This window comes from Myxine glutinosa, chromosome 1 (genome assembly GCF_964187855.1).
Source record: "Myxine glutinosa chromosome 1, kmMyxGlut1.1, whole genome shotgun sequence".
In the NCBI taxonomy this organism is placed as follows: domain Eukaryota; kingdom Metazoa; phylum Chordata; class Myxini; order Myxiniformes; family Myxinidae; genus Myxine; species Myxine glutinosa.
The window spans coordinates 421,471,927-421,496,294 of record NC_136261.1 but is presented as its reverse complement, the minus strand read 5'-3'; the positions used below and the strand labels follow the sequence as shown (position 1 = coordinate 421,496,294).

Below are 24,368 nucleotides of genomic sequence, written 5' to 3'. Positions count from 1 at the left end.
GAAGCTGATTTATTGCGCAAAATTCCACTATTTTTGCCTGTAGGTCACACAAAAGCCTTTGTTACATCACAAATGGTTTTTACACATATATATGTCATCATTCCGCACATTTTGGTACCAAATTTGTGTTTGTAGCACCAGTATTAACAAATATATGAGCCAAAATCTGTGGCGATTAAATCCATTTTTGCAGTCTGCAGTGGTACATATGTAAACGTGATTTTCAAAATGTTGTGCAATGATCTCAGGTTCACAACCATGATTTTCTAACTCCCCAAACATCCCTCTTCAAGAAAAAATAGGTTGTGACTTGTTCTACCGTGGGTAGGGGTTTCTCACATTTTAGGCCCCTTTTTCAATTTGGCCACTCGCCTATTTTGTGCACATAAGATTGTTCACGGTTCTGTTTAAATATTATTTAAATATGTATAACCTTTCCCCTTCAGTGTTTTACTCAGTGGTATTTTACAACACGCTGTTTTTTCCTCCTATTTAAAAGGCTTTTCTCAATTTCCTCTCCAACTCATTCCACCTCAAAAAAAAGAAATTCAATATCTTATACGTCTCCCTCACTACATGGTCTAAATTCACATTCATTCCATCCCTCCTCCATCATTCTGAACCGGATTGCTAACTTGAAAATCACAACAAACCCAATTTGTTTTCAATGTTCGTCTTTCATTAATCATCCACTTTCTAAACTCCCCTCTTGCCCCTCCCATCCAAATCCCTCCCCTTGCACCTACACTCCTAAACTCCCCCCTTGCCCCGCCACTCTTAAACTCCCCCCCTACCCCTCCACTCCTGAACTCCCCCCTTGCCCTTCCACTCCTGAACTCCCCCCTTGCCCTTCCCCTCCTAAACTCCCCCCTCACTCCTCCCCTTCAAAACTCCCCCCCAACCCCTCCCATTCAAATCTCCCCCCATACCATTCCTCTCCAATTCTCCCTCCTCCCCCCTCCTCCTCAAAGCTGCCTCCTCCCCACTTCGTCTCCCTTCTATTTCATACCTCCACCCCCCCCCAACCTTCTTCTTTCCTCTGCCCCCCCTCAAACAACCCCTCTCTGTGCCTCATCCCTTCACCTTCAAACCTTTCATCCTCCTCATCCTTCCCTTTCTTGGAACTCTTCTGCAATCGCTGACACACTAACAACTGCTCTCCCTACCTCCCCCTCTCATCCTTCATCTTACCCTACTCCTCCCCTCCCCTGTCCTGTACCCGATGCTCCCCCTCTCTCTTCATTAACGGTATGGACCTCAAACATCCGGGGCCTTCGCTCAAACCTGACTGATCTCTCCATACAGGTTGCTTCTGACAATCCAGACTTGATCTGCTTAACAGAGACTTTCCTCCTTCAAGATGTCTCTGATTCCTTAATATCTCTTCCTGGATACTCCCTCCTCCGGTATGATAGAACTGAGCCTCGGCCTGGTGGCGGGGTGGCTATCTTTATCAAAAACTCTCTTCCTCACTCTCCTTGCACTGCCCTCTCTCCTCCTCACCCCCAGGAGTACCTCTGGCTACGGCTTCCTCTCCGCTCCCACCTTTTGTTCATATGTGTTCTGTACCGTCCCCCAAACAGTGATGACTCCATCTACATTTCACTGTCTGACAACATGGACCAACTTCTATCCACTCATCCCAACTCTCTCTTCCTCATATGTGGTGACTTCAATTGTCATCATGCCACCTGGTTGGGTGTGGGTTCCTCTCTCACCAGTCATGGCACCTCAGCAAAGGACTTCTGTGACTCACTGGGATTGACACAATCTGTCAATTTCCCGACCCGGATCTCAGCCAATGGAGTATCTTCTCTTCTAGACTTGGTTATGACTAACTTCCCTGCTAATGTCTGCTGCTCTTCTTCTGCTCCAATCGGTTCTTCTGATCATGTGCTTGTCAAAGTGGACATCTCTCTGGCCATTCTCAGAGAGCCTCCTCAGCGTCGACGAGTCTGGCATTTCACTCAGGCCGACTGGGACGGTCTTCAAGCAGCCATTAATCGTCTGGATTGGTCTCCCATCTCCACTGCCTCTGACATCAATTCTTCCTGGGAATTCTTCCAAAGCAAACTGATCTCTCTCATGCACAGATTTATCCCATCTCGCCTTCAGTTGTCTTACCCTTCCTCCCGTCCATGGTACACTGAATCTTGTGGTGAGGCAGTTCCCCTGAAACAACTTGCCTTTGCCTCTTGGAAGGCTAATCCAACTGAAGGAAATCTCAGTTCCTTCCACCAAGCTCGGAACAAGTGTGTGTCTACCCTCAGGAGTGCCAGGAAGCACTATCTCTCCTCACTCAAGAATGAACTCTCAAACCTGTCTCCTTCCTCCAAATCCTGGTGGCATCTGGTCAAATCCGTTTCTGGTGTTTGTTCCCCCTCCATCCCCTCCCTTACCTCAAATGGCCACACAGTTGACATCGCACGTGACAAAGCCGAATGCCTCAACTCTGGGTTTGCCTCAAAATCCTTAGTCCCAAACCCATCTCTCTCTGTTCCCACCTTTCCCAGTCGAACCAAACTGCTCTTGGACTCTGTGACCTTCTCTCCTGACAAGGTGGAGGAGTTTTTGTCAAACCTCGACTCTGATTCTGCAACTGGACCAGATGGCATCAGCCCACGGGTCCTAAAATCCTGCTCTGCCGCTCTATCTCACCCTCTCTCTGTTCTTTTCACCCTATCCTTTGCTCAAGGTCATCTGCCAGCATCCTGGAAATCAGCAAACATTACCGCTTTACACAAAAAAGGTGCAAAAACAGATCCTTGCAACTACAGACCAATCAGCCTGCTCCCAATTATCAGCAAAGTCATGGAATCCATCATTGCTTCGGATATGAAATCTTTCCTCTTCTCCAATGGCTTGATCTCTGATCATCAATTTGGTTTCAGACCAGGTCACTCTACTCTGGACATGCTGCTTCTGCTGTCTCAACAATGGATGGAGGTCCTCAATGCCAAACAGGAAATCAGAGCTGTCTCCCTTGACATATCACGTGCCTTCGATACGGTCTGGCACCCAGCTCTGCTCACCAAACTCTCCTCCTATGGTATCCATGGAAATCTCCATGCATGGCTTGCGGACTTCCTCTCTGGTCGTAGTCAACGTGTGGCCCTGAATGGATTTCTCTCATCTCCCCTTCCCGTTCAGGCTGGAGTTCCCCAAGGCAGTGTGCTGGGCCCTGTGCTTTTTCTGGTCTTTATCAATGATCTCTCCGACTCTCTGGAAAATCCTTTGTATCTCTTTGCTGATGACTCCACTCTCTGCCGCTCCATTCCTCTTCCCTCAGATCGGCAGTCTGTAGCCTCCTCACTCTCTGAAGACCTGGACAAAATCACAGACTGGTCAAACATGTGGAACATGTCTTTCAATCCTGACAAATCTCACACTCTTACTATGTCTCTCCGAAAAGATCGACCGGACAACCCTCCCATCTACTTTCTCAACAATCCTCTCCAAGAAGTTCTGTCGCTCAAGCTTTTGGGTCTCACCATCTGCCATGATCTTTCTTGGGAAAACCACATTTCCAAGCTGGCCTCCAAAGCCAGTCGCCGACTGGGCATCCTCCGTCGTGCGAAGTCCTTCCTAGGCACTCCTGAGCTCCTCACCACATACAAGGCTTTCATCCGCAGCTCAATGGAATACTGTTCTCCCCTATGGGCTGGTGCTCCTGCCTCACACCTGGCTCGGCTTCACGCTGTTGAATCCAAAGCTTTCAGAATCATTGGAATCTCCCGCTATGAAGCTATCTCTGAGGGCCTTTCACTCACTCACCGCAGGCAGGTAGGTGGTCTTTCTGTCTTCTACCGACTCCTCTCCGGCCTTGCTCCCCCAGCTCTCTCTGTGCTCTGTCCCCCAAATATTCCTACAGGTCGCACAAGATCTGCCAGCCACCCTCTGATGGTTAAACTGCCGAAATCTCGGCTCTCTGCTCACCTTCACTCTTTCATTCCTCTTTTCTCCCGCCTCTGGAACAAACTCCCACACCCACTTCAATCACACTCCTCCCTCCAGGTCTTCAAAACAGCTGTTCACCACCATCTCTTATCTTCCCCCATCCAAAACCTTGATCTTTTCTACCCCCACTAATTCACCCCAGATCCACCTTGTTTGAAATTCCAACTTCTTTCCTGGAAGTCTTGGCAGTGTCCATATGTTTTATACCTCCCCCCCCCCCCTTCCCATGCCTCCCCCCAAAGCCCTCTCCCTCCCACAGTTCTCTCGATGTCTCCATGTCTCTCGGTCCCTGCTCTCAAATGTTGTGTTTGTGTCCTTCCGCCTTTCTCCCCATCTTGTCTACCGCTCCCGATGTTATTTGTTTTGTGTGTCTGTTTGTCTTTCTGTGTGATTAATGTTCGCTCTTTCACGAGCCTCGATCTTGTATACAAAAAAAACAACAACAAAAAAAAAAAATTGAAAACAAAGGGAAATTGTAATACCACTGCCACCAGCACCAGGTGCCACTTTGCCACCACACATTTACATAGAGCATTCATGCCTTCCCACAAGCCGCCCACGTGATGCCACGGCCATGTTCCCGATGTTAACCCCCCCCCCCTATTTTCCCCCAAAAGAAGTTGTATTTGTACCCCGGGTTTGAAGTTTGTAACTTAACAGATGTCGCCGTGCATGAGGAACAAAGGCAGACAGACAATGGCGTTACTGTATAGATGTATCTATTTATGGGGAAGTGACGGGTCATATCATGAAAGCAGATCACACATAAGGGGGAAAATAAAATAGCACAACAAAGGTGAGGAATGGGGGGGGGGGGGGGGGGTGCTGTCTTAGTTTGTCAATGAATTATATCTCCTCTTCAAAGGAAGGAAGTAAGATTGACTCAATCTGAGGAGGGAGCAGGGGTGTTCCACCCATTACCAAGCTGCTTGTAGAGTGCTCGCCAAGCAGCTTAAGCACTCACTCCACCAATGACGTTGAGATGCCCCAATGTCCCACAATTTCCGAATAAAACAAATGATTTTTTTTTCAATTGTTGTAACTGCTGCTGAGGTCAAATCCGTCATTACCATTTAAAAATTCGGTTCAGGTGAAGAGATTTTCGAGCTTTTCGGAAATCAAATAAAGGCACAAACACTGGTGTTTATAAGCATTGTGATATATACAGGTGTACAGGGATTCGTCGGTATGAAGATCAGCTATATTATCATTCGCAGATATGAAGCTTTATTGTACAGAAACCGACATGTTCTGAAGCAAGGCATACTCGAGTTGAGCGAACAAAATGGGGAAATTAAGACCCCAAGCTGAGCGACTTGAACGTAGGATGACCAAAGGTAAGCCTGTTTGCGTAAATGATCGTAAAAAACACACCAAAACACCCAGTTTTCATTGATGAGAGCCTACCTGTTGAGATGGTCTTTAATCAGTAAACACAAGTTTGGACTATCCCCTCCTCCTGGTTGGACATCGTTCAATTAAACAAACTTTGTGTCTTGTGACACTTGACAAGACGAAAAATCGAGTTGGAAAATAAATAAGTGGAATAGAGTGAAGTAAAATATAAAGGGAAATAAAACAGAAGAAAAAGGAAAGAATGAAAAGGAGGAAATATGGCATTTTAAATAATCTTTAAATGGAGGAAAGAAGAAGAACCCCACTCCCCCACTTTTTCCCTTCACTTACAAAGATTTCTCAAGTTGTTCTGATCCAGCTCAAACTTCTCTGGATGCTCCACTGGTCCTTCTGTGGAAATGATTAAAAATTAACAAAAATTATAAGATGTAAAATTCTCTTGTTTTTATGTTTTGAAGATTTAAAAAATCTTTTTACCAAAAATCTAAAAATAACAAACATGGGGGAAGAGAAATGGAACCTCCATTTTGTATAAAAATAAAATATAATTTTTATTGATTCATGAAGGGAATTTCACAACATTGTTCTTCCACTTCCCTCCCAAGTACTAAAATTGAGTGATCGCTGATTCGTTTTCTCCACAAGATAGAATGAATCTTTCGTTCCTCACTGGAACCAGAGGAAGAACTCGAGTTCCTGTTAGCTTTGAATCCAGAAGAAAACACAACAACTGAATTGAAGATCATATCATTCTTGGAACACATGAATGATTCAAGGTACATGTGAATGATTCAAGGTACATGCGAATGATTCAAGGAACATGTCAATGATTCAAGGTACATGTGAATGATTCTAGGTACATGTGAATGATTCGAGGAGCATGTGAATGATTCAAGGAACACGTGAATGATTCAAGGTACACGTGAATGATTCAAGGAACACGTGAATGATTCAAGGTACACGTGAATGATTCAAGGAACATGTGAATGTACTTCTTTTTTCACAATCTCAACTCATGACCTCATTCACCTGTAAAATGTTTGTTTTCGGCACAAAATAAGATTTCTCTTCCTCTCGGTCCGGTTCACCTACAATCCCAGATTAGAACTTTGTGGACTTCATGTTATCCATTTTTCAATTCATGAAAAACGATTTAAATTCTGTTAGTTTTGTATTTCTGGTCCATAATGTTTCATCTTAACAATATTAACCAGAACGGCACCCGATAGAGCACGTAGCTCTGCCAGACTGAACAGTTTATGTTTTGTATCCACTGAAAGACAGGATCTGGATCCAGACCTGAACCAAAGTCGAATCGGCTTGTTATTGTCACCCAACCAACTCATTCACCAAGTTTTGTCATGACTCATTCACAACTTTTTGAAAAATCGAATGAATTCGTCCTTGTCACACACCCAACCTATCCACAAAATTCCATCTGAATCGATCCCCAACTTTTTGAAATATCGTGGTAGACAATATATCGTTTTTGGCCCCAACTTTCAATGATGAGGAGTCAGTTAAAAATTCCCTGGATCTGAATTCGGATCTTCACCAAAAAAAAAAAAAATAAAAAAAAAAAAAAAAATCTTATGAATCCATCCTTGTCACACACCCAACCTATCCACAACATTCCATCTGAATCTATCCATCACTTTTTAAAATATCCTGCTCACAGACAAACAGAAAAACAAGACAGAAACAAACAAATAGACATTGGTGAAAACAATCTCCATCCACATTCAGAGGTGGAGGGAAGAAGTGGAATTTAAGAAAGTTATTTCCTGGAAATTTATATTTCGGGAGTAGAACATATTGTTACGTTTGTGGGAATGTCAATCATTTAGGAGTCGTGTTGTTTAGGGTGTATTGCATAGAAATGCCAGTTCAGCTATGGATCCCCAAATAGGACCTTTTCGTAAATTATTTTTCCTTTTTCTTAAAGTTTACCACATATCCACTCCCTTTACCTCACGTGATTTTGACTGTTGGTGGTGGTGTAAAAAGCAGCTTAAGAAAGGATTCAACCCTTTTTCTTTCAAGCAAGAAAGTGTGGGAAAAAGCATAAGAGGAGGAAGAAGGGCGTCTCTTGGCAGTGCAGTAAAAAAAGGAACCTTGCTTGTGGTTTGAACGGCTTCATTGAGGTGTTGTTGTGAGGGACTCGATCTCTACGAACCTTCTGAAGCATTTAGTGTGCATGAAGCAGGTGGACAAAAAGGAAAATAGTATATTCTGTGGATAAAGATGCTTCTTGGGTCTCTGAGGAAACCGAGAAATGCTTCATGCTGTGAATGGGTTCGGCACGTGCTACATGAAGGAGTCGATCTCCATGAACTTCCTGAGGGGTTTGTTGTGCTGTATGAAGGAGGTTGACGAAAGGAAAGGGATCAAAGGAGAAAGGAATTGCAGAGTGTGATGACTGATCCATTCACATTTGTTCCTGCCAAGACCTGCTCTGACGAACTTTGATGAACCTTTGTTCCCACCAAGCCCCACTCTGACGAACTTTGATGAACCTTTGTTCCCGCCAAGCCCCGCTCTGATGAACTTTGATGAACCTTTGTTCCCACCAAGCCCCACTCTGACGAACTTTGATGAACCTTTGTTCCCACCAAGCCCCACTCTGACGAACTTTGATGAACCTTTGTTCCCGCCAAGCCCCGCTCTGACGAACTTTGATGAACCTTTGTTCCTGCCAAGCCCCGCTCTGACGAACGTTGATGAACCTTTGTTCCTGCCAAGCCGCGCTCTGACGAACGTTGATGAACCTTTGTTCCCACCAAGCCCCACTCTGACGAACTTTGATGAACCTTTGTTCCCGCCAAGCCCCGCTCTGACGAACTTTGATGAACCTTTGATCCTGCCAAGCCGCGCTCTGACGAACGTTGATGAACCTTTGTTCCCACCAAGCCTCGCTCTGACGAACTTTGATGAACCGTTGTTCCCGCCAAGCCCCGCTCTGATGAACGTTGATGAACCTTTGTCCGGTCAAGCCCCGCTATGACGAACGTTGATGAACCGTTGTCCCACCAAGCCCCGCTCTGACGAACATTGAAGAACCCCTGTTCCCGCCAAGCCCTGCTCCGACGAACGTTGATGAACCATTGTTCCTGTCAAGCCCCGCTCTGACGAACGTTGATGAACCGTTGTTCCCGCCAAGCCCCACTCTGACGAACGTTGATGAACCTTTGTTCCTGTCAAGCCCTGCTCTGATGAACATTGATGAACCTTTGTTCCTGTCAAGCCCCGCTCTGACGAACGTTGATGAACCTTTCTTCCTGTCAAGCCCCGCTATGACGAACGTTGATGAACCTTTGTTCCCGCCAAGCCCCGCTCTGACAAACGTTGACGAACCTTTGTTCCCGCCAAGCCCCGCTCTGACGAACGTTGATGAACCTGCTCTTCAAACAGGCCTGAACCTCATTCCATTCCTATCCTCATATCCTGTTTTATTTCAATTCCCTGCAAATATTATCTTACTATAATTCACCAAATGTCTGTCCATCTGTCCATCCGTCTGTCTGTCTCTTTTCTCAGGTACCGCAAAAACGGCTGAACTGATCGCAACGAAATTTTGGGTGGGTAATCCTGAGACCCCTTGGAGTAAAATATGCTATATTGTTTTTCCAATTTCAGGTTTGGACTCCCACCTAACGTTATTTTCCCGGGTACCACAAAAATGGCTGCACCGGATCGCGACGATTTTTTGTGTGTATCCCTGGAACCCCTGCAGCAAAATTGGCATAACGCAAATCTTCCAATTACAGGTTGGGTCTAACCCCTGCAGCAAAATTGGCATAACGCAAATCTTCCAATTACAGGTTGGGTCTCCAGCCTAACCTTATTTCCACACACCTCTGGATATGGTTCTTTTTCTTTCGACCTTACTGGTTGTGATGTGAAACGCAATCGGTGGATAACTCATAACACCCAGGAACATATCGTGCTTGCCGACTCCGTTCACATCACTTTGGGGTACACTTGACATCTATCTATAATTCCAGTAATCTCTGTGTGGATGTCTGTGTGTCTGTCTGTGTGTGTGTGTGTGTGTGTGTTTGTCTGTGACCGCTGTTTCTCGACAACTACCGGTCCGATATACTTGAAACTTGCCAGGTATATTGCTGGGGACCCGAGGATGTGCCTTTTCAAGGTTTGAAATTAATCGGACAAGTGGTTCCCAAGGTATGGTCACCGTACTCGCAAGCCGTTCGCTTTGGCTTTGCGAATGAACCAAACCATTTCATGTAAATAGAGGGGGGGGGGGGGGGGGGGTTCTGTGGTCGTTACTGGCTTTGCGAATGGACCAAACCATTTCATGTAAATAGAGGGGGGGGGGTTCTGTGGTCGTTACTGCCACGTGGTTTCAAAGTTTTTTTTTTTGCACGCACGTACAGGCAAGCACGTACGTACGGGCACGTCCTAGTAATTATAATTCATGGACTGGCGTGTGTTTGTGTGTGTGTGTGTGTGTGTGTATGTGTGTCTTTAGTGTTTGTTTGTTTGTGTGTGTGTGTGTGTGTGTGTGTGTGTGCGCGTGCATGTATTATTAGTGTTTGTGTGTGTATATGTGTTTGTCATGCTACTCCTCCTGCAGTTCTGGGTCAATCGCACCCAGACTTGCAACCATAGGTGTAGTTTGGCTTCTCTATTTGGGGGAGGGGGGGGGGCGCAGTCAAGGGCTTAATCTTATTATAATAGAGTAAACGTATATGGTTATGTTGGTTTGTTTGTATGTATATATTGTTACGGACACGGCTAGGATGTTGTTTGCCGAGCGGATGGCCGCCGCGCCCGAACAGTTACCCCGACTAACCCGATTCCTGAACGTTGGCCAAAATCGCGCCACAGATATTCAATAGGGAAAAGACAAAGGCGACACGGATGTGAAGAAGAAGAAGGAGACAAAAAGTTTGAAATACGATTATTATTTATTACTATTTACAGGATTGAAAGAAACCAAGGAAGAAGGAAAGATAATAAAATAAAGCAGAAAGAGGGACGGACCAGAAAGACACAGTGAAAATACTAGCTTAACTAAACATGCTTAACTTATTACCCAGGACAGAACAAACAAAACAAACTCATGTACACAAAAGGATCGAAGGGCAGGAATCGTTTGGAGGGATGAGCAGGTGGAATCACAGGGCACAGCGAGCAGGTCCACTCCGGGCGGGAAGCGAGGAGCCGGCAGCTCCTTGTATTCGGCTTTACACCGCACACCGGCAGGGTCACTCACTGCCCCGTCAGGGCTTCACACGGCTGGTTGAAACGGGGCTGGTTGAAGCGGCTCTTTGTCAAAGGCTTTTCGTATCTCTCACGCAACAACCACCCAAAGGCTTTCCGTATCTCTCACGCAACTCCGGTGCAACTCTCAACTCTCTCCCGGTGGACTGCCAACCCTCTTACGCACCTGGACTCATCTGCTGTATCTCTGGTGTATCTTCCCCCAGCGATCGTCGCACCCTTCTCTCATACCTTCAGCGCGGGTGTGACACGCCCATGTCGGTTTCGGTACCGCCCTCCCCCCGTGCTCTGTTTCGTGACCTTGTATGGCAATCCCACGGGCTTGTCTCCTTATTTGGGCATGGCGCCGAGGGCACGCCCCTCGTGGCGAGCCACGGGCTTGTTTCCTTATTTGGGCATGGGGCTGAACAGCCCCACCCTTCGTGGCGCGCCCTGGGCTTGCCTCTCCCTGGCGACCCCGCCCCTCCTGTTCAAACAGAGCACAGAGCACATATTCACTATAGCAGCGAATTGAGAGGGCGCGCACCCCACGCTTGTGAACTGCTTTACCCAGAGATGGAGAGTTTGGCTGGGAAATGGAATTATTGAAGGGGAGCTATTCTTAATTGATTCGGTGCAATGGAGTATTAATTCATGGAAGACAAAGCCTTAGCCTAACACACAGAATAAGGAAATAAACTACCAACAAGGAGGAAATCTATGATTGGCTAACGTGATTGTTGATGACCTAATTACAGGACGCCCTTTTGACCTTTATACACAACGGGAGGAAGGAGGGCGATATTTTACAATGTACTATACAATAAAAAAAACACAATAAAAAAACACCATTCTCATATCCACAACAATATGTATGTTTGTTTGTATGTATGACTATGTATGTATGTTTATATGCGACCAAAACGTCTTCTTCTTCGTCAAATATAATGACCACCCTCTTAATTTACGGTTAGACTGCTGAGACCCATCAGAACTTTGACGACCCTTTAAGTCCCCTGAGACCCTTAAGAACACCAAGACCCAAAATACCCTTAAAGACCCAGAAGACCCAAAACACCTTGAAGACCCCAAAGACCCTTAAATACTCTGAGGAACCAAAAGACCCTTAAGACCCAAAAGCCCCTGAAGCCCCAAAAGACCCCGAAGACCCCAAAGATACCAAAATGGTCAAAGATGCCTATCCCGCTGAAACGACGTGTGGTGAGGCTCGCGGAGTCACACTCACACAAGTTTTCAAACCGAGTGAAACCGAGTTTTCTCACTGAGTCACACTAGTTTTATAAATTTGCTTCCCTTCCCTGGGTTAGATAGAGTGTTGTGTGTGTGTGATGTTGTGTCGGCCTTTCTTATCGGATGTATGTGGCCTGTGTTAATTGTTTCAGTCTGTCATTATTAATTAATTAAGTTCGTCATACTTATATGATTTGCTTATTGTATTGTTTTGCATTCTGTGAACTAAATTGATTGTATTTCATGTTGTTTGATTGACATTTTTCGGAATGGGTTGCAAGCTCCCATGAGCTGCCTGTGTGGCAGTTTAAACTCTAGAGCAGGGGTTCCCTAACTGGGGTGCATGAACCCCCAGGGGGTGCGTGAGTCCATCCCAGGGGGTTCGTGAGACGTTTCTGAAAGTCAAAACTAGAGTACTTTTTGTTGAAATAAAATCTGATATATCATATAATTTATATCAACATCATATATATATATATATTTTTTCACAGATTCAGACCGCAATCCATGATGTCTAAGAAGCGTAAATACGATGATTCGTACATCAAGTGGGGGTTCATGAAGTTTGTGGAGAAGGATGGGACTGAACGTCCGCAATGCGTTCTGTGTTACAAAGTGCTGGCGGAGGCGTCGATGAAGCCATCGAAGCTAAAAGCCCACCTAGCCAGCACCCATCCAACTCATCAGAACGACTCTGAAGACGTGTTCCGAAGCAAGAAAGCTCACTTCATGGCGAAGGGTAGCTTGACTCGGCACGGGTTCCAACCGTCGACGAAGCCTATCCTTGAAGCCTCCTACGAAGTAGCGCTCCTCATTGCAAAAGACAAAAAGGCTCATATGATTGGCGAAACGCTTGTAAAGCCCTGCGCCGTGGTGATGGCGAACTTGGTTTGTGGACCCGAGGAGGCCAAGAAACTCGAGTGTTCCCCTGTGCAACAACACCATCAAGCGCAGAATTGAAGACATGTCAAAGGATATTGTGGCTCAGGTCACAAGAACTCCGGGAATCACGCTGCCGTTTCAGCTTGCAACTTGACGAATCCACTGATGTAGCGAGCTGCAGTCAATTGCTGGTTTTTGCACGCTACTTGGCGGGATTTGCTGTGAAGGAAGAGTTCCTGTTCTGTTCTCCTCTCAAAACAACAACCAAATCGGTGGACATTATGAATATCGTGAACCATTTCATGGAAGAAAACGGCATCGAGTGGACGAAGCTCGGATCGTTGTGTACGGATGGGGCCCCGGCGATGATGGGAAAGCGATCCGTGTTCATTGCGCTGGTGACAGACAAGTGCCCCGACATCATCGTGACACACTGTGTGCTCCATCGCCATGCCCTTGCGACCAAGACGCTCCCCAAGGAGCTCGGTGATGTAATGGCTATCGTTGTCACAGCAGTGAACTTCATCTGCGCTCGGGCTCTCAACCACCGCCTCTTCCAGGTCTTCTGTGAAGACATCGGTGCTGCATACACTCATCTTCTGTACTACACCGAGGTGCGTTGGCTATCCCGGGGCCAAATTCTGAACCGCGTCCTCCAGCTGCATCAGGAGATTGAAATTTCCCTGCGTGAGAAAGGCAACGACTTGGCGGACTACTTCGGTGACCCTGTCTTCGTCGCGAGGCTTGCGTACATCAGCGACATTTTCGGGCACCTTAACGCTCTCAACATATCACTTCAAGGGAGCAGCCTCACGATCGTCGAAGCAGCGGAACGGATCAACTCGCTTCGAGAAAAGCTGCGGCTTTGGAGCAACCACGTGGAGAAGCGGTCATTCGTCAACTTCCCAGAGCTCGCTCAAATCCTCGCGGATGACGACGCTCAGAATGATTTCTGCTCCACGCTTGTCATCTGAAGTCTCTGTCTGACAGTTTTGATGGATACTTTCCGAATCTGTCTGTCGATCCGTGGATACAGGATCCTTTCACGATTCTAATTGACGACATCGACGACGACAACGAGCTCAAGGATGATCTGATCGAGCTGAAGGCCTCTGGCCGCCTGAAGATGCAGTTCTCCACCGTCGCCAGTCCCTCGGAGTTTTGGGCAAGCAACTACGAGGCCTTCCCCAATCTAGCGGCGAAAGCGCTCTGAATGACACTGCCTTTCGTCATGACCTACCTCTGCGAAGCTGGGTTCTCCGCGTTGGTCGTCATGAAAACAAAGCTGCGGGCACGCCTTGACGTCGGCCCCGACATGAGGGTGGCCCTCTCCAAGACAGCTCCGAGGATCAAACGCCTCATGGAGGAAAAACAGGAGCATCCGTCTTATCGTGTGTAATGGGTGATCGATGCATGATACAATTCGTGATCTGATCTTGAAGTTTCCGAATAAATATTTGTTCATCTCTTGTTTTTTTTCATTACAATATTACACTATGAACTTGATCTTTTACGAAGCACTGTTATGCGTATTATAGTATAATAATAACTCAGATCGTGTCTCGATCAAACGCCTCGTGGAGGAAAAACAGGAGCATCCGTCTCATCGTGTGTGATGGGTGATCGATGCGTGATACAATTCGTGATCTGACCTTGAAGTTTCCGAATAAATATTTGTTCATCTCTTGTTTTTTTTCATTACAATATTACACTATGAACTTGATCTTTTACGAAGCACTGTTATGCGTATTATAATATAATAATAACTCAGATCGTGTCTCGATCAAACGCCTCGTGGAGGAAAAACAGGAGCATCCGTCTCATCGTGTGTGATGGGTGATCGATGCGTGATACAATTCGTGATCTGATCTTGAAGTTTCCGAATAAATATTTGTTCATCTCTTGTTTTTTTTCATTACAATATTACACTATGAACTTGATCTTTTACGAAGCACTGTTATGTGTATTATAGTATAATAATAACTCAGATCGTGTCTCGAAAAGTTGGGGGTTCGTGGACACCTCTGACATCCACAGGGGGTTCGTGGGGGGATAAAGTTAGGGAAACACTGCTCTAGAGCCTCTACTCCTTGCATTAAGCCAAAAGTTCAAGCTTCCAAAAACTGCTCGGCCAGCTTGCGGGATTCGGCCTGGCGGGTTGGAGGTAGGACTTAGGGTCGCTAAAATAAGTCACCCTACAACACACTTAGTCTGGAGTGATGTTTGGGACTACGGTCCTCATCCCCGAAGCCCGTAACAATATTTTAGTTCCTCATTCGCTTCATCACTGATTTTTACAATCACAATACTTTGATTTCCTGACTCAATGCTGGAATTCCAACCTAGTTCTTTGATTTATCAAAAGTTGAGAGTTCATAGAACACGATACTCCACGCAATGTTCAAGTATTGTACACCACACCTTTCCTATGCCATCTCCAGGCACTGCATGACGTCATTATCGGGCACCAAAGGGGGCTCGGCAATGACGCACACTGAAAGGGAGGACTCGGTTTTCACTCTCGTCGTTTTCTTGTTTTCTTTCTTTCTTTCTTGTTTGTCCGGGCGATATCTCAGCCATCCTTTGATTTGAACTAGGAAGCTGAAATTTCGGCACAATAGTGAGCAAGTACTTTGTCAAAAACGCTATTTTTTGTTTTTTGATTAATCAATTAATTGATGTTATTTAATTATTAGCGATTAATTAAGTACTTATACATTTCCTTTATCTTCTAGCCATTATCTCAGGAACCTTTTGAGTTAGGAAGCCCATATTTGGACATGCCAATGACCAAGCAATTTGGCTGTAAAGGCTATTTTCGATTTATTGATTAATCAATGAATCGATTAATTATTTAATTATTCAATTAATGACCAATTTGTTATTATTATTATTATTTAGTTACAGATTCGGATGAAATGGTGGTGGTTTATGTATTCTATTAGCCAATTGATTAACTATTCGAATTTTGTATGATTATTATTTATTTATTTTAATTATTAATCATTTATTTATTTTCTTTCTCATCTGGCCAATATCTCAGGAACCTTTTGAGCTAGGCAGCTGATATTTGGACATGACAATGACCAAGTAATTTGTCTGTAAAGGGTAGTTTTGATGTATTGATTAATAAATTAATCTAATAATTATGTATTGATTAATAAATTAATTATTAAAAAATTTTATTCATGACATTGAATTAAATTTCTAAAAGTTACATCTTTGGATGAAGCACTAGTGGTTTAGTTATGCTATTAGCCAATTGATTAAGAAAATATTTTATGACAATCTTTTGTTGATTTTAATGATGCAATTAATCAATCAAATATTGTGCACCTCTCCCTCCAAATACAGTCTCTATGAGCTGCACAGTGGTATTTCCCAGGCGCCTGAGGTGCCCTGGCAATGCCGCGCTTGAGGATATTTAATTATTTGGCATGGGTTAGGTGTACTTTGAATGTATCTGTACTTCTTTACTTCAATTTTAATAAAATAATGATTTTAAAGATCATGTAAAAAGTTTAGCACAACTACACTGTACTAAGACGATGAACCACAGTTGAGGAGATGGAGGCTTTCTTGATCACCAAAGAACACAGCGTCAATCGGCATCTTTCAGAAGGATATCGGTGGCCTCTTCTTCACCCTCCGACATGGCACTCCCTCTCATCATCATCATCAGCGATATTGATCTTTGCATGGCTGATGACCCCATAATGATCATTTCCGTGGATGGGTTTTACAAAGTACACTTATGCAGTACTGTGCCGACGCTATTTATTTATTTATTTGGCATGGGGGCGGTGTACTTTGAATGTATCTGCACTTGTTTAGATTTTTGCGAAAAATATTTTTTTAATCTTCATAAAAATAAGAGAATTTCACATCTTGTAATTTTTGTTCATCTTTAATCATTTCCACAGAAGAGCCAGTGGAGCATCCAGAGGGTTTAGCTGGATCAGAACAATTGTGAAATCTGTGTAAGTGAAGGGAAACTGAGATGGGTTCTACTTCTTCCCTGCATTTACAGATTATTTAAAATTCCATATTTCCTCCTTTTTATTCTTTCCCTTTTCTTCTATTTTATTTCCCTCTTTATAGGCCGGCTTCAGGGTCTCGAAGAAAATAAATCTCTTGCTAGATTTCGACATATATCATGGTTCTTGGAGGTATTATGAAGGTGATTTGTGTTATTGTGTTCAAGTATATAATTAATTCAATTTGAATAAAGGTTTAAAGGTGTATAAATAAATTGATTCCGGCTTTTTACCGCCGTTTTACCGAGTGTATATTACACCCTGTTACACCCTGTCATCCTGTCTAACCCGCTACATTAGTTATTTATGCCTGTTATTTGTGTGATTTTTAACTTCTTTGAAAACAGAGGTTTCTGTTTGAAATGATTTTCACTTTTATTTGATTGCCAGACAGGTAGACAGAATAATAATATTGTCTGGCTCCGCTCTGCACATGTGCGATTGGGACGAATTTAAAACCAAAGCACCTGCAAAACGAAAGACTGGTCTTCTGATTAGTGTTCAAAATATCACGTTTAATTTAAATAAGAAGTTCCTCGATCATAAACGGTTGATGATGAACTGATCAGACGGACAGGCGAACGGACATTAATCAATTCCCTAACCCCGCTTTTCACATCACATGCGCGGGGTAATTAAAACTACTCACAACCAACACGGTTTTGTCCATAGCACAGTAGAAGAAAATTTATTTGCGTACGTAATTTGTGTAAATCAAGTAGATTTCCCTGAGCCTCGACCATGCCATTGAAAATACGTAAAGTTAATGAATATATATATTAATTGGTGTTAACTGCATTCTATGAAATATACAACAATTCTTTAGACTCGCATTAGAGGCAGGCATTCAACTCAAGCTGTGATGCTTATCTCGTTTTATAACCACGCAGCAAAGTAAGCTCTATTAATAAATAGAGAGATATAGTCCTTTGTTAGCCTGATATTGCTTAAATAGTATACTTTTATATGATACGACTTTTCATACGACACCTACAGTCACGTGAAAAAGTAAGTACACCCATGTAAAGTTTTGACTTTTTCAACATATTTCAACATAAACCAATTTGATCTTAATGTCAACGATATTGATAGATAAAGGTGATATAACATAACAAATATCATGAAACATTGATATTTTGTAGTCCATTGTATAAATTAAATAAATATAAATGCAAATATCACATGTGGAAAAAGTAAGTACACCCCTACATTTATCACTACTTCAAATACCTAAAATTAGAATCAGGTGCACCAGCTTAGGTGCAAATGATTAGAACATCGTTAGAGAGGATCTTGGAGGAACCTGTCTTATTTGAAGCTCAGATATTTCGTTTGGTTTGCTCTTTGTTGTTGAAGTGTGCGGCATCACCATGCCTAGATCAAAAGAGCTCACCGAGGCCTTCAGAAAGAAGGTTAGAGATGCCTATGAGATCTCCAAACAATTTGAAATCAATCATTCGACTGTCCGGAAGATCATCTACATGTGGAGAAGATTCCAAGCAACTGCCAACTTGTTCAGGCCAGGCCGCCCCAGCAAGTTCAGCCCGAGAGCAGACAGCAAAATGCTGAAAGAAGTCTCTAAGAACCCCAGAATGTCATCACGGGACCTACAGGTAGCTCTTGCCACTGTTGATGTCAAAGTGCATGAGTCTACCATTAGAAAGAGGCAGCACAAATTTGTTATGGTTTTTAGAAGCTTCACTTTGTAAAATAATAATTCTTGTAAATATCCCCCTTTGTAAAGGTTGCACCCTAGTTAGGCCATGTACAACACGTAGGACACCATAGGCTTCTTCTTTAGTTATTTCATTAGTATGTGTTTCAGATAAGGATCTGTTTCCAATAATTGAATCTGCTTTGCATTAATCAAATAACCTATGCCCCTTTTCCAATCCTATTCATTTTGCGGCTTTACCCTCTCCAAATTGTATTACGCGCCTCTACCAGCCGCAGCCGCCTCAGCGTCCGCTGCCTTTTGGTTGTTCCTGCCTACAGCCATAAGCCACGCGGCAGAGTGGGAGAAGAAGGGAGGAGCGGCCAGGCACATAGGCATTGCCTCATCAACGCGTCACGAGGGGAGGTACCAATGAACCCTCGCGACCAATCCGGGCCGAGGCGCGTTCACGAGGAGGCGGAGCGAAGTGGACGCGGCTTGATACGCGAGGCTTGTAATAAACACGCCGCCGCGGACTACTTCAGGAGAGGATCGGCCGACACCGAAAGAGATGCGCCAGGGAGAGAGAAGGAGTCAAACTTGAGAGAACAGCGCAGAGACGGCGGATGATAAGAACACCGCGCAGAGGATCGCTTGGAACGATCGTTTGATACGAACTGCCGTTTGGTGTTGAGAGCGTTCGGCACACTATACGTATGCACAGGGCCGGTGCTACCATTAGGCCAACTAGGCAGCCGCCGAGGGCGCAGACATCAGAGGGGCGCATTACTGAACCTTAAAGGGTCACAGTTTCATGCAAATTATTGGTTTAAGACTGGTCACAGTATACCGAGTGCCCTTTAGTTCAAAATGATTTGTGTGCCAAAATATTTTCTTTTGTATTTGCGAAAGATAATCAAAGATTGATTATTTAAAATTTTGATTTTGCATATCTAAGACTTATTGCTCAAACCAAAAACTGTTTTTTTAATCTGTAATTTCCATTCACACACTCATAAAGGGACTACTTTCTTTATTTTGCATGGCAAACCACATGGAGTGTCATTTTTTTTTAAGTGAAAGCCCATTTGCCCCAAAGCGTGGGGTAACAGGGCCACTGCCATATTTATGGATATTGCGCCTTTAATATTGGTGCTGTTAGCATCTTACGGTACTCATTCTTGCAATTTAAAATAAATTTAGCAGTTTCAAGTTTTCTGCTTTTTATTTTCTCTACAAGACATCTGTTTTGTAATAATCGAAGTTGGCAATTTTTTTTTAAGGGGGGGGGGAGGGGATGCAAGTAGCTGGCCTTGCCTAGGGCGCAAAATAGTCAGACGCCGGACCTGCGTACGCAGCATTCCAGCCCCTCGCATATGTAAGGTCCGGTCGCGCACCAACGATACGTGAAGCTGCCTGCCTTTCTTTGCCCGCGGACCCGGAGCCTGGATGGATCCCATTGCCTGGAACCATCTGCCTGGACCTTCCTCCCCTACCAGCTACCATTCCGTGTGAGTCTCTCTGTTTGTTCTGGGGTCGTGATAAGTTAAGATTGTTTAGATAAGCTTGCCCTATGTCCTTTTATTTCCTTCTTTTGTATATTTTTGCCTTTCGTTTCCTCTTTTAGTGTAGTTAATAAATCATATTTGTTCTTCCTTCACCCTTCTTATTCTTTGGTTCCTCTCATCCGATCGCTTGCGTCCTGTCCCCAATTGAGTACCTGTGGCACGATTTGGCCAACCGCTGTTAATCGGGTTTAGTACCTTGTTAACGGCTCGGATCGCGGATTGCTAAACCACCCGGCAATTACCATCACATCCGCGGTTCGAGCAGGGACTCATCTCCCTGCTTTGCGGAGAGATTGGTGATGGTATTCTGGAAACCGTTGACCAATCACCCTGGCCAATCTCACCCCGCAAAGGAGCGGGATCGTCCCAGGACCGGAGACGGCCAGCTTAACAAGACAAGGGGATTAACCCCCCCTTGCTAACGGGAGTGCCGTACTCCGAGATCCATAACAATATATATATATATATATATATATATATATATATATATATTGTTACGGACGCGGCTAGGATGTTAATTGGCCGAGCGGATGGCCGCCGCACCCGAACAGTTACCCCGAATAACCCGATTCCTGAACATTGGCCAAAATCGCGCCACAGATATTCAATATGGAAACCTCTAAAGCGACCGAATGTGAAGAGGAAGAAGAAGACGTACAGAGGAATAACAGGATTTATTATTTACACACACTAAAGCAAAAGGAGCAGTCAAGGTGATATACAGGGAAATGGAAAAAGCAGGTGACACAGTGAAATCGTTAGCTTACCTATTAACAGTCTTAATGAACCCAGGGACAAGACACACAGAACAAACTCACGTACACGAATGGGGAAATTGCAGGTTGGTTTTTGCTGGAGGGAGAAGGTCGAAACACAAGCTGGAAGGCTTGGCAGGGCGCACAGCAAGCCGGTCCTTGTCAGGCTGGGAGCGAGCAGGGCGACGTCGGCACACGTATCTCGTTGCACGCCTCTGGCTCTTTTGGTCCTCCCCTTCTTTCCAAATCGTCTTACGCATCTTTCTCTCCGATCTCCTGCCTGCGCGATCGTCGCACGTATTTCTCTCTCCTTGCGCGTCTCTCTTTGGGGCGTCGTCGTGCGGGTTATATATGCCACACCCTTGAACCTTCGCGAACCTTCGCGAACCTACTCGATGTTTCTCTCCACACCCTCTCCAAGTCCAACCCCTTGTTCTTGGTTGGTTGAGTGGGGCTGACTCACTCTTCCCCTCTATGACGAGGTGGGGACACGCCTTTCTTCTCCGAGGTTACCTCGTGCATAATGGAGTCAAATGCAGCAAAGTGGACGGCAGATGAAATGCAGCAAATTGGCTAAAGGAGTCAAAATGCAGCAAAGTGGACGGGAGATGAAATGCAGCAAAGTGGCTAAACCTGGCACTTGGAAGATGCCATGGGGCGTCGGAGGGACCTGTCTTATTTAATTGATGCAACCTAATGAACTAGTGGGCCACAGAGCCTTATACTAACATGTGTTAAGGACATAACTATGAGGGGAATTTAAGATTGGCTACGTGTATGCGATGGATTAACTACGGGCGACTTTTGATCTTTATACTATTGGAGGGTGATATTTACAAGATTTACAGCATACAAAAAGGGGAAAATTTACATCAGATTACCCACACAATTCCCATATCCCCAACACTGCACCCTCCTTTCTTACGGGACGTCCCGGCCCGAAAATATTACCTTTAATGTGACACACAGGTGTAATTCCCTCTACAATTAACCTGACCCTGAGTGCGACAATATTAAAACACAAATAAATATGTCCCGCTAATTGCGTTGCACCCTGCCTAACAGTTTCACACCCACAGCTAACCGAATTGCGGAATGGTCTTCAACAGAGGTGCCCTGCCCCAGAACCTGGGGTCCATCAAGTGGTACTTGGCCGCAGAACAGCGGTCCATAAAGTGGTACATCAATGCAATGCATGCTGGTTGCGAGGGTCCTGGCACACAAGGCGACCTCCGCATGCTCCCCTCGACACCCAGTGGCGTGGTGTCCTCGTGTGGGAGACAAGGGTGGGGAAAAGACAGGTGAGCGAGGGGTAAGGTCACAAGGGTACACATCAAACAAGGCAATGCAAGGCGAAGTGCGTACGGAGAGCGAAGTGAGAAAAGCTCGTCCCTACCGTACGTCACCCCCCGTCACCTACTCTACCCTTGCCCTTACCCCATATTTACAACAATCTACACATTTACAAATTCGTCACTACTGTCACGTCTTCCCCATATTTCCCCTATACCAAATTCGTCACCACAATCCCTCTAACCAAAATTTGCCATCACCAATTCATCATCAATCCTCGTAAGGAGGGAGAGATGGAACAACAAAGCACAATGTCACACCCACGTCATGATGCGTCTCACAATCCAAACATTTGCACAATAAAAATAACAAAACAACCTGGCATGGTGTGGAGGTACGTCATCTCAGGTGAGTGGATGTAGATGGTGCAAGGAGATTTCAAACCTAACTATCTTCTAAATGACATTAACACACTTTTACACTACCGGGGTCTTTCCCTGCCAAACCATTGGCCATCTTACTCTATGCGGTTTTAAGAACCAAATTCCCATTGACCAAACTGTGGTGCTCCCTCAATTTGGGGTCTCACTCCCCCGATGCAACTCCCTGTGCCCTTGCACAATTTCAGGACTGGGGCGTGTAGCTCTCCCAGCAGGCCTACCCACCTACACACCTCCACCACTGCAGTTGCCACCCGAGCTTACCTAGATCCTTGACCTAACCTATCTAATTGGGGAAGGCCCCTCCTGGCTCTGTCACCCCTTGGTGCCCTCTGGCACTGGGCTACCCGGGTCTGTCCTCCGGATCCTCGGGCCCCATCCACAACAACTCTACCGGCTCCCAGAGCCCACCTGCGGCCTCACCTGGCCGACATCCTCACAGTGGTGGAGTGCCCAACCAACTACACACACTAACAGGCTACACGCCCAGCCATTTCCACAACACTAATGCACCCATTCAATCACCATTCTTCCACCACGCACCACAGATGCCAATATCCAACCACAATTTACCTGTACCCTCTACCTAACTCTTACACTACCCTCCCCGGGTATTCGTGATGGGGGCCATCCTCATTTCCCCCATCCACACCTTCGCACCATCCACTCCACTCCACAGTTTCCACCATACTCACTCCAAGACCATCCATTCCAATAGTCCATATACTCCAGACCATTTATTCCATACACCTGTTCTTCATTCACCTGTTGTTGCACACCTGTGCAATCACACCTGGTGCCACCTGCACCCTCCTTCCTTCCTGGACCATTTGGTCAGCACAACTCATCACTATCACTCAGTCAAACACTGCTCCATACACCTGTCCAGTTGCACACCTGTGCAATCACACCTTTTAACCATACACACGGCATCATCCGAACTACCTGTTGCCCTGCTAACTTAGTGCTCCCCGTCTTCCCTTTAAACTAAGCACATACCACGTCATTATCATCCACACTAATCTACCTGCGTCCCCACTACAGGTATCATTGTCACTACCTAACCTTAACGTTACCGAAGGTCATCTTCTCCAGATCCCTATCATTAACCTGACCCTCCCGGGCTAGTTTTCTCTGCCAAACCCCATACGTCTAGTGCTCCTTTGCCCCCGCCTGTGAGAGATGGCAGAGTTGCCATCCCACCACATCGGGTATCTCTCACTACCAATCTTGCACACCGAATTCCAGCCAATTAAAAATTTGCCAATCATCTGCCAATCAGCACTCTGCCAATCCTTTGCCAATCATCAAATTTTGTTTTTCAATTTCGGGTCCAAAACACTATCCTCATCACACGTCTACTCACTTGAGCCTCTCGGTGCGCCAATTCATTTCTAAAGCTCGGCTTCGTAAAGCCGAGCAATGAATGCGGGTTGCTTGGTGCCGGCGGCTGGATGCTTCCGGCACTCGGTGCAGGGAGGGACGCTTACCTGGGCCGAGATCCCACGTACCATCTTGGCACAGAGCGTCCAATGGCCCGATCTCGCCCTGCCGGAACGCCTCAACAAAAAGGGGTCGCCATGACGACCCTTCCTACCGGGCCGCCCGCTCCGCTTAGTGGAGCACGGACGCGGCCGTTCAAAGCGCGGCCCGGTGTGAATCCCGCACGGCGGTTCTTTCGAAAACACCGCGGTCACAATCCCTGCGGATCCCCGTGGCACGCAAAGCTGCCCGGCACGCACCGAGGGCCCGATTCGGCTATACGTCGCTCTAACCGCTAACCCGGTCAGCGTCGATGCTCCACTTGCATGCTCACACCCCGCAGCCCGTTCCTTGCTCATACATCCAGCCGTCTCCATGCTCTTTGTCATTGCACCTTCCCTGACACACCCAGGTACACTCATCCCGCTTACAGACTTCGTCACACACCTGACCACCGCACACCTTTG

The 24,368-nt window shown here is 45.5% G+C and overlaps 1 protein-coding gene across 1 annotated transcript in view; it reads right to left on the bottom strand.

The window, feature by feature from the left end:
- LOC144889629 (uncharacterized) overlaps positions 1-24,368 on the bottom strand; it is a 50,851-nt gene that overhangs the window by 7,087 nt on the left and 19,396 nt on the right. The window contains exon 3 of the mRNA XM_078770614.1: positions 5,644-5,703. Within this exon, the coding sequence (XP_078626740.1) occupies positions 5,644-5,703 (60 nt within the window). The remainder of the gene's footprint in view (positions 1-5,643; positions 5,704-24,368) is intronic.